Source organism: Magallana gigas, chromosome 1 (genome assembly GCF_963853765.1).
Source record: "Magallana gigas chromosome 1, xbMagGiga1.1, whole genome shotgun sequence".
In the NCBI taxonomy this organism is placed as follows: Eukaryota; Metazoa; Mollusca; class Bivalvia; order Ostreida; family Ostreidae; genus Magallana; species Magallana gigas.
This window is the reverse complement of record NC_088853.1, coordinates 39846885-39861220: the sequence shown is the minus strand read 5'-3', so window position 1 is coordinate 39861220 and position 14336 is coordinate 39846885. Positions and strand designations below refer to the sequence as shown.

Here is a 14336-nt window from a genome sequence, read left to right as displayed (position 1 = left end):
TATTAACCCTCTTACATGCACACAATCATTATTTTACAAGCTTGACTTACAAGAATACATTAATAAAAAACACACAGGCATATTATAAAAAAAAATGTTGTCGAAATTGTTTTAATTACTATGAAATTAGTTGAATAAACTTTGTGAGATGGTAATTTTCCCTGAAATCTTTAAATCAATATAGTTAAGTTAATGTTGAATATGAATATTTGGTTAAAATTAATATATGATGCAGATTAGAGTTGACCCAAAATGGCTACTCCAAAAAACAGGAATGACCCTCTTTAGAATTATAGATGAATCTGGATTAACCTTTTATTGGCTTTAAGTAAAGGCAATGCATGTTTTTTTGGACCTTAAGGCAATAATGTCGCCATTGACTTTTTTCATTCCAACAAATTATAATATATACACGTACTATCCCATGATAAATAGTAAATACAATTTGGAAAATATTTACCTAGGATTTGCTACGTCATTGCACAAAAACCGACAACAACAATTGATATAAATGCGAAATCTGTTAATTCAGACATTAACTGTAACGTTTGTCTTATGCAAACGGTATTATCCACAGTGTATTTAAATGTATCTCTACCTTGAATCGATGTTGCTACATTTTAGATTCATTTATCATGCTACTTAATGGGCTACTAGATTCTAATTCGAAACATATATAACGAATGTGAAGTGTATGTGTTCTTTTATATATTAACTTTGACAAACAATGAGATGAATAATGCAATGATCTGCTGTCGTCATTGTCGTTTGTTTTTGCTGCTAGATTGGGGACAACAATACTTCTACAAAAATTATATAGCTTTTTTAAAACTTTTTTTTCAAATTGTTACTTTAAGAAAAATATTTGTAAATCTCATCAACATTCAGAGAAGCGTTTTTGAAGAAAGGTATTAGAAAAAGGAAATAATAAAAATAGATGCAATCTAGTTCCGAGCAGCGAGTGACTATTCAATCTGATATTCGTCTCATTTCTGGTGACGACCGAAAGTAACGGACGAAACCTCAATTGCAGATATCATACAAAATTACTTCTTTCGATTAACAATGTTGTCTACTCTATTCTACCGACATATTTTACCTTGAAAAAAATATCCGTACCTTATATTTTGAAGCAATAAGTGAGAAGGAGATTGTCCATACGTTGAATACTTTATGTTTTAGTCAAAGTAAATGAGTCACAAAAGCTGATTGCACTTTGTCGTATTCTTTTAAATTATTTGAAAAAAATACAATATAACTTGGAGATATTCTGGAGATAGTTTTATGTATTTTGTTTACATTTTTCCTATCACGTGCAAGCCAGCTATATAAAAAAACACTAGAAAAATAAAACCATAAACATGTTAAATGATACAAAAAACCGTAGAAACTTAACTTAAACCATTTCATACACAGGCAAAAGTGGCTCGCATGAATCTCATATGAAATTCGCATGAAGTTCATGCGAATTCTTCGCATGAGTAAGAGACGAAAAGTAACACGCATGAATTTCATGCAAAAACCTCATGCGATTTTGACATAATTTTCATGCGAATATCATATGATAAAAATTTCGCACGATATTCATGCAAAAATGTACATCTTATGTTTCACTGTTGTTTCATGCGAATATCATGCAAATATCATGCAATTTTCATACAAAATACTATGCAGCTTAATTCAATAATCTTGAAATCTTGATCTCTTTTTATATAAATTTGAGAATATAATCTGTTATATTTTGAAAAGAAAACTGAAATCCTAATTAATTTGCTTTATACAGAATTAACATTAACAGAAAACAATGACAATAATCTTCTTAGGAAAATCTTCTTTATTTAGAAAAGAACATAATTCAAATTTCTTCTTCTTCCACTTCTCGAAAAGGCTTGTTTCTTCATCAATCTACAAGAAAATATACATAATGCAGTGTTCTTGAAATTTACCTATTACTGAATGGCATACCGGTATCTATTTTGAATGTGAATTATTAATATTGGCAGATAAAAACTAAATTCATTGATATATGACATGCAGTTGATAACATGATAAATGCTCGTTAAAGCAGATTTGATCAGATACAATAAATTTCTGATTGTCATATCCGAATACTACCATTCTCACTTTAAAATATCACTCTGATCCATGTCCTTGTTGTTATTTTATGCTTTCAGTTTGTGAGTTTATTACATAAACCAAATCTCTCACCTGAGCATCAATAGCCATAACTTATCAAATCTACTTTATGCTGCCAAATACAAAACATTTGGACAACTTTAAAGAGTACTGTTCATTTTGTTTAAGAGGATTTTGAAATTTTCCTCACATAATCATCAAGCCCCTTTTGTTGTTTCAATTTTTTAGGAAAATATTTCTAAATGTCAAAAACAATTTCTATTGTGGCCCAACCCTAGGAACCATTACATGTATATGAACAAATTTGAATCTACAATACCTCAAAATTAATGCTTGCATACAAGTTTCAGCTATTTGGACCAAAGGCTTTTAAGATTTTTTTTAAATATAACACATTTTTTATCATTCTAATTTCACTAAAAGAAGGTGTGACTTTTCATTGTTTAATTAACAAACTGGAATTCCCTTCCAACTAATATTGTTTTGTGTCAGGTTCGATTAAAATTGGCTCAACTGTTCTGGAGAAGGAGAAAATGTCAAAAGTTTACAGAGGGATGGAGACTGTCCTGGGACAGAATTAAGACAGACAATAGTGATCAACACATGAACTTTTCGCTCAAGCCGGTTGTTTGAATCACTTAAATGAGCTTCAATGTTAAACATTGATCCAAATTATTATACAATTCTTAAATAGAAGAAGTATTACTTACCACTGTATCCATGAATTCTTCCGGAATGTTGTTGGTTGTCATGCTGTTAAAATCTTTTCCAAAGAGTCTTTGCAAATCTGCATGTGCAAACTTAAAGTTCTCTGCAAATATTATTGTTGTATAATTATTAAATGATTTCATTCCTGTTTGATCTTATAAATATCTACGGTAGATATAATTAAGTAATACAGCTATTGTAATCTTGATATTCATTAATGGATTTCTTATTTAATATTTTTCACATCTCCTACACAAATTCTTAACAAAACTACATGTAAGTTGTTGTGCTTGCTCAATTACGAACCTGCTATTAATGGCGGAAAGACACTCTGGAAAAATATGGAAGGATCTTTTCTTCTCTTCTTTTGACTTTTGGAAGAAAACAAGCATATGTAATGAACAATTTTCAGGATTGGCTCGAGTATAGAATCTCAGTATATTTAGTACTTTGATTTATCCTCACCTTTTATACAGCCAACAGGCATGTCATCATGTTCACACCTCCATCCAAATAGTACCAACTCCATATCCGTGTAGGGATGTTTTTGTCATGCTTCAATGGAAACGATATCAGATATTTTATTGCATAAGCCCATAACATTACGCTAAGGATATAAGCAAAGTTTGCTCTGTTCATCATCACAATACACTGCAGTTATAAATAATTGTAACGAATTCTTTATAATAATTTGCAAAAATTTCGAATGATGGTTTTTATTTATCAAAACGGGAAGCAGAGATCTTCCGATAATACATAAATATGTCATTTGGGCCTATGTTTCTTACCTCTGTCATTCACTTTTTACTCGAGTCTCGTTCCCGCTGACGTCACATATTGCGTAAATTTATGGTACTGAGAACCGTCAGGATGGTGTTTGATTTTACATAGAGCAATATACCAAAGATCAATAGATCAGATCAGATTTTGTAATTTAGATATGATTAGAATAATTATCATTAATAATTTGAAGCGCTACAGGTTGATGTGCATCTTTTTTGTAAGCCCTTGCAAACATTTTATTCGTTTCCGAAATCCCGTTCGAGTTATCTCCCGCGATAACGCATATGCAGACAGACTGAATTTTCTCTGGCTGCAAAGTTATGTAAATCGGCACTGGCTGATCAGTGATGCAAGCCAGCAGAAACTTTACATCAACGTCATCAAGATGTGTCCGATCAATCGTACGATTATATACTCAGCGATTGAAAAGTTCGTGATCCTGGATAGGAGAGGAGCGGATCGTCAACATGCAGGTACCCTAGAACTACGATGTTTTAAGTGTGTGCATATTGTATGTTTACATGTTATATGTTAACTAACGTTTCCAGATACGTGTCTAAACACTAAAAAATCTACTGTTATTATTAAACTTAGATGCAGGTCTTTACATGTAACTATACAATATACGGGGAAATTCGGGTTGACAGAGGGTCTGTCAATTTTCTCCGAAGAGCTTCGGATAAATTTCTATCTATTGTGTATTTCTTATACAAGAATGAATGAACACAGTGTAACCGTAATGATTACGAAATAAATCTGTAGATATATATTTTAAACATACGGTTGCAAGCATGCAATCTGATTTCATGCGCGGATACAGAAAAAAAAATTCGGACGGGGGGGGGGGGGGGGGGGGTGATTGATTGAGTAACAAGGTTGGGAGGGGGAGTAAGCCATATTTTTATGAATTTTATACTTTAAATTTAAAGAGTTTTTTAGGGGGTTTGGATCTTTTTGACCCCTCCTAGATCCGGTCTACATGTATAATTTTTGTGCATATTGTCACAGTGAATCCATTTATAGGAGTATATATGCAGTGTGAAAATGTTCATAACATTTTATTTTTTTCCCTACAGGGTTGTTTTAAGATCCAAAGCAATGTTACACAGACAGAAGAATAGGTGAATGCTGCTCCAGTATATGTTGTATATATGATGGCTATAGCAATAACATACATGTATATCACTTGGGAAATCATGCACAACAAACTGTCCATATGATGATACCATGTAAGTATTTATTCGGTGAAATATGCCTTGCGTTTTGAATATTTTTGAAGTTTGTAATTACATGTATATAAAATCAGACATGGATTAACATATATTTGATAAAAGAGGTTGATCTCATTTGCTTTTGATCAATAAAACATACTGTAAGTTATTTCAATACAGAGATACATTCTGATGGGTTTTTTTTGTTAATTTTATCTGAGTGTATAAATCTTGTGCTTTTACGCTGTTATACATGTACTCAATACATGTACATTTGTTTGCATGTTTCATTATGAATTATATTTTGTCTTGCATATACACAAGGTTGACAAAGATATTTAAATATGGAGAGGGATAAAGAGACATGCTACAGAAGAAGGAAGATAAAGGCACATGATACAGACACCAGAGTGATTACACCAACATCAGTCCAATAACATTGGTACACACTGAAACTTGAGACCACAAAGGCCTGGATTCTTTTGAAATATACTGTCATCTGTGCAATATCACTCGGAATCATGGAAAACTTGTATCACAGTGTTAACAATTTTCAGTGAATTTTCATTGTCTAGCATAGAAATAATTAATTTTATGTTTGAATATATAGCTGGAAATTTTCCTATATGTAATTCAATTACTGCGTTCAACAGGTTTGGTACACGCAAACTCATAAATTGTATCTCAAAAACATAAGACTTAAAGTATGTATCCTAAATAATGACCAATGCAATCAGCACAGTATTACACATGTAATAAAATTTTAATGTTTACTGACCTTCTAAGAAGAGAGATATAACTCTCAGTTGGTGTGAATGACTATTGTAAAGGCAAAGTTTTACATGTTTACATAAACAAAGAATTTTTGTTTATACATGTATTAATTCCAACACATGTAGAAATTGTTGAGTTGTCTTAATGTCAAATTTGTTGAAAAAAAAGACAGTAGTATGTCAACATATGAATGAAAGAATGTTTTTAAAGTGTTATAAATTGATTTGTCCTAATTAAATTTTTATATGAAAAACATGCAATTTTCATGTGAATTTTGCATGAATTTTATATGAATATGACACAAATATCTAATCGCATGAAAAACATACGAAAAATTATTCGCATGAAAATTGTACATTTTTCATGCGAATATCATGCGAACATAATCGCATGATATTTGCATGAGAAACTTTTCATCTGATTTTCGCATGATTAGCGCATGATTTTCATGCGAAAAGGAAATCGCATGAAAATTATGCGAGCCACTTTTCCCTGTGTACTCTGATGTGTGTGATTTACCTTGTTAGGAATGCTATCTGAAGAGGTTTTATAAGTTAATCAATATCCTCAATAAAATAAGCAAGTTTAGAGCTCTTTTATCATGCAAGGTAATATTGAACTACATTTTTAAGTTCAACATTGAGAGCATATTCTTCATGTGGATGATTTTATCTAGTATTTTTCTCCTTGGCAAACGAAAAAGACGTCCCCCTGGTGTTCGCATTTTTAAAATGAGCGATTGTTAGGCCTAAGATATAAGAGTACAAGAGTACATAGTACTGAAAATGGAAAGCAATCCGGTAAGAAAAAATATATTTAAATCATCATATATTATATTTTTTCCTGTATCATCACATGTCACATGTATAATTTTTAATGTTTTCATCGCCCCCCCCCCCCCCCCAGCGCTATGTTCAATATATGAAAAAAACATGAAATTCATTTGAACAATTCGTTCGACAAAATATTAACTGATATTAAATGACTTCATTTAAATGTTAAACCCCATATGTATAACGGATTTTAAATTAGTAATGTAAAGAAAAAATCATAAAACATTAAACAATGGAGGTCTTTCACATTAATTTTGATGTTTGTCGACGTCACTGAAAGGACTTTTTTACGCAACTTAATTAAAATTTATTCATTAATCACTCATATTTTTTCTTTAAAAGTAAAGAGCGCAGGTCTGCTCATATATAATTTTTACATCGTAGTTAGAAATGGCAACCATGCGCTCGATGTCACAGTCGAAAAACCTCAAATTATGTTCCTTATTAAAACAAGGACAATCTTCATGACATCATTATTTACACTATGACTTTACCGGGTAAATTACTTTTTACATACTATGTCTTACATATATTTTCAGTATGCTTTCAACTATTTTTAACCTCTCTATAGACCAATCCACACGTTACAAAAGTTATGCCCCTTGGTCGCCATCTTTGGGGAAAACCCCATAGATTTCTTACTGTAGCCATTGTAGTTTAGAGGGTTGTAACTTCGTCATTTGACTTTTAAAATCTGTTTCCGCTATGAAATTTGATTGCCCCAAAATTTGATTGCCCCAAATTGGGGCATCCAAACATATCGAGGGAATGCATTTATTCAAAGAAATTTCTTCACAAGACGCCCAAATATGTGGTTGCATTAAAAAGGGAAAAGCTATTTTTCCATTTTGACCTTTGGGACTTTTGCAAAGAGTGGATTGGACTAAAGAACTTTAAAATTATGGGGGCGAGAAACGCTTAATATTGCGTTTAGTCCATTCTTACGGGCTGTTTGATACCCAGAACAAAATTGTCACCACCACGAAAAATGTATTCGTATTTTTTAAGGCTCTTGTTATTATTTCTTTGTTACATATGTAGGATATTGACAAGGATGTTGAGCACATTCCAGTTAAAAGTCCATCAAGACGAAAAATATGGCTACCATTCCTGGTAATAGCAACATTGATAGTAGCAGCAGCTGTAATCACTACTGCTGTGTTACTTGCTTCAAAGGACGACGGTATGTTGCTTAATCAATGAAATAATATGTATTACGGTGCGACCGTTGGGGCGAGCGCAGCATGTGATAAAATAATGAATAATGATAAAACAATAAAAATAAAAGTAGTGACGTAAAGTAAATGAATTTGAATGCAGAATAAAATAAACATGCCTATTTTTTTCCAGTTAATTTTCATTATTCATAATTCATAAGATTTTGTTATCTATTGATATATAGAATTTATCTCGGATAAATTTAAATGTTGTTGAATAATACCGAGCGCAGCGAGAGGTGCGAAGCGAGGATCAATGGTAACACATATATATAAGAAAATCAGTGAAAAATAAAAGTTTAATCAGGGGTACTAAGGCCAAAAAAAATTTCTTCCAGCCTTGGGCGCCGCCATATTGGCAGCCATTTTGTTTTTAAAAAGTTAGTTTGATCATTGATTGACTGGTACTTATCGATGTTTATTGCCCCTAAACTCGATTAAATAAGTTCCAGTGTTTCAATAGAAGGTAACTTTAATTAAAAAGAAATCAAAAAGGAAACCAGATAAGTTTCAATAGTGCTTCAATCAAGAAACACGACTTGTTCTATGTATGTCTTATCAATTATCAAATGGAAAATAAAAATATAAACGTCAAGGAACTGATCTTTTAGATTCTGAATAAAGTATTCAATTTTATTGCATTGACATTCATATGAATTAAAGTGATGAACAATGAAAGAAGAAATAAAAAAAAAAAATTCGGAATCACGTAACTCTCTTCAGCTATTTCCGAAGACAAAACTTGAACGTTTTACGTCTGAAATATGACGTCATAATGTAGACCGAGCACGCGACGTTTAGTTTAACTTTGACGAATGATATGAGTAGGCAACCATACTGGCGGATCCTACTTTGTACATTTTAAATAGATTTTATTATACAAAAATCAAACTACACTGAGCTAAATGATTGGTCCAACGGTCACACCGTTTATATATTAAAGATTTTAACATAGTATACAAATTTACGTAAAAAACAAAATTGCTGATCATAGAAGGAAAATGGATCCCCTGGGAGCATGTAATAAATGGAAGTGAAAATAAAGACACTATTGACCAGCTAAAGAGCTATAGGCATACTACGCACTCCCAATTCTTCACCCGAATTAGAATTTTCCTGATTTTGAGAATTTTTTTCTTTTTGCTTGCGAAGAATTTTTGAATGATGTTGCCACGCCCCCTTTAAAAAAACATTCCTGGAAATTACCGTAAATATAGTGAATAAAATAAATGTGAGCATTCATTCAAATAAGAGCAAGTTACAGCTGTTTCCTATCTTTGAAGAAATGTCCCCATTCGTTAGCTGTGTAAGATTTTGAGAAGATTTTGGTATTTATATTTCTGCAGATTTACAATAACTACTTAGAGTAATTTCCCCTTATTGTGACTTCATAGTTCACGTCGGTCAAGTGTCGTCTGTCTCTTTGAAAACACCCTAAAAAATAACTCCGCGAAATATACTGTTTTGTTTACTTAAAAGCATTATGTTCTTAAAATTACATAATTTATATGTTTCTCAAAAGTTTTACTTTGATTCTCGCGAGATGGTATCCAGTCTAGAGAGATCCTCCGACATTGAGGAATTGCAATGTGGGTCGAAATTTACTGACGCCGAAAAATTCTGCCGGATCAATAGTGTAAGAAATCCATTTTGACGTCACTCGAAAGGACGATAACTCCGTTATTCTTATGTAATGGAATTTGCGTTGTGTCGGCAGTATATTCACAATATGCGTGTACACAGTCTTTTATCTTGTTCTCCTGAGAGTACTAGTGTGAAATGGGAAACCATTATTACAGGTAACTACTTGGACGATTAAAACAATGCATTACTGGTCCGATTTACTGACGCCAAAAAAATCCGTTGAATGAATGTGCAACTATAGTCCGAATTTTCTATTCACACACGCCTTGCCGGTAGAGCTCGCTTTGCGCCAGCGCTGCTCGCCGGCGAGCTGCGCTCGCTATTAAACGGTATGATAATATTAAACGGGCTTATCATTATCAGTGGAACGATTTGTTTTGTTTATAATACGTCAATCAATACGACATCGCATAATATTGCCTTAGTTTGGTTTCAATCTATCAAATTATTTTCTTCATAATCTTGAACCTATAGAACAGTACTTGGAGACGTAGGAATGATCACGCGCGATGTTATGTTCTGTCTGTTGGTTAACTATACATATTAAAACATAAGTATGTTCATAACAATTAACGGTTTGGCTTTTCAAACTATTAAACAGCAATGTTTAAAAGTTCACTGATAAAAACTTAATTGGTAATTGATTAGATATTCAAAGATACACTCGGGTTTAACATAATATGATCACATGACCTACCAAGTTCATATCCTGGTGATGTTTTTGTTTCTTTATTAAAAAAAGAGGAATATTTAGATTGTTTTCTTGTAGGAAATAATTTCTTTTTTTTTACATTTAGATAGCAAAAATTTCACTAAAAAAACAGAGCCATCTGTCACCGAATCATTTGAAACAACAGCAATGAGGACGACGCATCATCTGCAACAAATTGATTTTACCACCAAAAATGCAACCTCATCACGAATAACAACATCAGTTACGGCAACAAACTCAACTAGAATTTCTACATCATCTTCAGTCACACAATTACAAGCAGTTTCCTTAGATCCAATTACTTCATCTCTTGCAACAGTTTTACAAACATCACTTCAAAAAACGTATGCTAACAGTAACGCCACACCCGTTTCACTCATTCAAACGTATGCATCAAACGTTAGTCCCGTTAAGCTGACCAGAGCCAAAACATCAAGGTATCCTAAAACAACGCATTACAATTTAACTTCAGCGAATCCAGTAACATCCCGAGCACCACCACAATCAGTTCAAACTACAATATTTACTGGAAGGACTGGAACACAAGTCCCATTTATTTCTGTGCATCAACCAACCCCTATTAACTCTGCTTCAATTAAACCCACATTTACTAACACAATTATACCATCAACAACATCCGTTTTTCTCATTTTTAAAACTAAATCTACAACATCACGTACTTCATTTACTAACAACATAACACCAAAATCAAGTAAAACACCAGTCCATATCATTGCTGGGAATTCACACACTAAAACACCAACACCGCCAACAAATGCGCATAGATCAACTTCAAGTTCCTCTGTGTCATTACCAAAATCTACGCAATTTTCAGCTATACTCACAACATATACCAAACAAAGTATTTCACCAGTTACAAGTACATCACGCATACCGTTAACGCCATTATTTACAAGTGTTGTTGCTAGGAAAACTACAACACCATTTTAGTTACTCTAAGCAAGGAAACAATACCAAGTAGAAAATCAAGAAATAGCACTTTGCCTTTCACCACCACAACAGCGACACCTTTTACAACTACACTCGCAACAACTTTCAATCTCACGTACACTTCTTCATCTTTAACTAAACCAATGCCATCGGAATATATATTAGTTAGTTCTACAACGTCACCAGCAACACCATTTAATCGTCTGTATATTTCTACGTCGGCGTTTCGAAGACCAAAAAAAAAAACCCAAAAACAAAAACAAAAACGGAACAGCAGTTTTACATACGAATGCAAGCAGTCCGTAACTATTCAACGTTTTAACACCAACGACCCAATAATCAATATCCGTCAACAATTATATGTACCAAAAACCATACAAGTCGTTAAAACAAGATTTGAAGATTTGAAACATTGTAATCAACGATTAAAATTTTTGTAAATGTCATTGTGTACAATATATATGATTCGTTTCTTTCCTATTCAACAACGATAATAACAAAATGTCATTAAAACTAAATTAAAAAGAGATAAAGAGAACTAGTAAAAATTGTGTTATTATTTCTTTAAATGCAACATTTATATATATTCTTTTCTTCTTCCTTCAATGTCAACATCTGGTGTATCGTCTTATAAAATTAAGGCGCACTCTATTATAAGGCATTTGTTCCATTGTAATTTTAAAAACAAATATGTACACTTTCTTCATTACTGATTATTAGTTTCATGTCTTGCGCATCATTCCATAGGCATTCTATCTTCATTAGAATGCAAGACATCGCAATTGCAATATGTGTGAAAATCATTCTACATTTATCTTATATTGTACAAACATATAATCATGGTTACCAAATAGTGAAACAAGTTGCTGTCCTTTCAAAAAAGACTACAATACGTGGACCATTTGCATGTGTTTCCAACAAAAACGTGAAAGCCTTAAGATTATCAGAGATTCCATCGACTCTAGCCCTCTGCGTTTAACCACTTTTAACCACTAAATTTGTACGGTGTATTACGTATACATGTATGTATAGCCCTGACTTTTTATCTCAGAATTTAAAGGATTCATACTTCTAAAATAATTATGATCTATCTTTGAATGAAGTTTGCATGTATAGTTCAGGCATTCAGTGAATTCTACTATTTGCGCACACATTACGATTCGCACTACTTTGTTAACTATGCAGTGACAGCTTTCATATTTTAATGCATTTTTCTTGAGATTTAAAGTTTCATACAGTGACATAATTATTCAATTATACTTAAATGCTTAAAAAATTTAATCGGGAAGTTCTCTAGCCTCGCCTACTATAAAAGTAAAGTTAAGTTACATGTGTATTCGAAAAACAACAAAACATTGCAAGTTATGCTAGTTGATGCATGTTGTAGTTACGGCATAACATTAACTTATTTCATAATACTGATAGTTCATATCACATGCCAATCAACGTATACTTTGTTTTTGTACTGTTTACCGACAACTTTACAATAACAGCGCCTTTGAACTTATGTGTGCATATGGCACGGAATCCCGATCCCGATTCAGATATATGTGAGCAGGAACCAGGCTAGCTCATGCACAGGTTGAATTTTCCCCATAGCATCCGGTTTAACCTCGCTGATATATTTTCTGCGTGGACCTCAGGGTCCACGCAATAACGAGGAAGTCCCCCGTTGCTACTTCGTGTCAAAAGGGATTGTTGATATGGTAATAGTTCTTATGTAATGTGCTGCCGCTAATAAATGAATGACCTGCATCAGACCATTATTTAAAAAGGCAGCTATCCGTTGAGTAGTAAATCTGTCAAGAGCAAAAATGTGGTTTCTCATTTTTATGCATTTGAAAGCGCAATATTTACATTTCCCAGTGTCTTTGCCTGTGATAACACTACGAATCGATTTTGTACTATATAACCCATAATACAAAGGACGCCAAATTGAGGCACCAGCAGGGTTTTCTTATTTACATTCAAATATTTAATCGTACGATGGCTAACAATGATATAAATATAAGTAATAAGGCATAATTTTTTTAATATTATGCGGTGAAAATTTCGGTCAGGGCGTGATCAAATCTATCATAAAGACCTTCGGGCTTTATTGGATTTGATCACGCCCCGACCAAAATTATCAACTCATAATACTCAAAGAATTATTCCTTATTTATTTGCCAGCATTTATAAGCAATTGTTTAACAGGAAAGCCATACGTGTGATAACAGATTTTCCCCCGCAAAAAGATAAAACCTCTGCGTCCGTCAGTCCGTTCGTCTGTCTGTCTGTCCCACTTCAGTTTTCCACACTTTTTTTTCTTTATGCGTTTGAGGAATAATATGAAATTTGTGGAAGAGCTTCAAAATGTCAAACTACAGATCAAGTTAACACTTTTGTAGCGTCTGGGTGACATATTTTCGAGAAAATTAATTTTTTATATTCCAATTATTTAATGTTCGGGTTCGTTATCGGGCTCGGTGTGTATCAAATAAACGAGGAAAGTATGTTGTCAGTAATAATATCGTGCATTACTTGGACCATTCCTTTTATTGTTTCTAACAAACAAATAAGTTCTGTAAAATAGTGTCAAGCATTGTGTTGTAAATTTAATCGACATCGCTTTTTGTATTATTACAATCGGGTTCGTTATCGGATTGGTCTGTTGAGACGGTCAGAAATGATATTCTGCAAACAGTGCATTGTTTTCACAAATTTGATATGTTTATATTTCAGTTCTAATTTTTAGAAAAAAGAAAGAAAAAAGAACCATACCGACATAAATAAAGCGTCTTTAATGCAGTATGAAGCTTGTTGACAAGTGGACAAGGAAATACCGTATTTCAAATGCATATCGTATTATGCATTATTTTAGTATTCGACTAGTAATTTTTTTATTTATAATAATTATTGAGTTAGGAATAACCTTGTCAAGCGTTTACCTGTTATACCAACCTGTGTGAGCAGTAAGGCGTATATTTTGCGTGGAAGTTTAAATGGGAAATTTATATTATCGATAACGCCTTGTGTAAGAATTGTTTTGCTCTGAACGTTATTCTATGCGTATATTTTTTGTATTTGCTGATTTATGCAAATGTGTTGGGCGGAAGTGATTGACGGAATCAATTAACTGGAAGTGTTGGCCATATTTATTTAGTTTTTATACATGTTGCTATGAAATTCAACGTTGTTTACATATTATTGACAGGCACTTTTTATATGAATTATATGAATGTTGCATTTTGACTTGGTCATTGAAGCTATAGTGGGGAGAAACACTCTGATTATGAACACCACCATGGCGCCTAAGGTCCAGGCTTACAACCCTGCACGGAGTTCACGGTGGATTTAAGGGAAGAAATAAAGTATGTCTCATCAT

At 32.8% G+C, this 14336-nt stretch overlaps 1 protein-coding gene and 2 long non-coding RNA genes across 3 annotated transcripts; 2 read left to right on the top strand and 1 right to left on the bottom strand.

Moving 5' to 3' along the window:
- Positions 1–1414: 1414 nt before the first annotated feature.
- LOC105344474 (uncharacterized) lies at positions 1415–3777 on the bottom strand. Its single transcript, XR_010707923.1, has 5 exons — positions 3633–3777; positions 3310–3399; positions 3151–3215; positions 2847–2947; positions 1415–1905 (listed from the first exon to the last, which is right to left on the bottom strand). It is a non-coding gene; the product is annotated as an uncharacterized lncRNA (long non-coding RNA).
- A 137-nt stretch (positions 3778–3914) lies between these two features.
- LOC105337998 (uncharacterized) lies at positions 3915–5694 on the top strand. Its single transcript, XR_010707926.1, has 3 exons — positions 3915–4100; positions 4704–4856; positions 5163–5694. It is a non-coding gene; the product is annotated as an uncharacterized lncRNA (long non-coding RNA).
- A 686-nt stretch (positions 5695–6380) lies between these two features.
- Positions 6381–11449, top strand: LOC136273781 (uncharacterized). Its single transcript, XM_066079182.1, has 3 exons — positions 6381–6412; positions 7487–7628; positions 10104–11449. The coding sequence occupies exons 1-3, from the start codon at positions 6398–6400 to the stop codon at positions 10967–10969; spliced, it is 1023 nt and encodes a 340-aa protein (XP_065935254.1). The 5' UTR covers positions 6381–6397; the 3' UTR covers positions 10970–11449.
- The last annotated feature ends 2887 nt before the right edge of the window (positions 11450–14336 follow it).

Excerpts from the sequence above, each read along its gene's own strand:
- LOC136273781 (XM_066079182.1), top strand. Across the intron at positions 7,629-10,103 it reads ACTTGCTTCAAAGGACGACG|ATAGCAAAAATTTCACTAAA; the intron begins GTATGTTGCTTA and ends TTTTACATTTAG.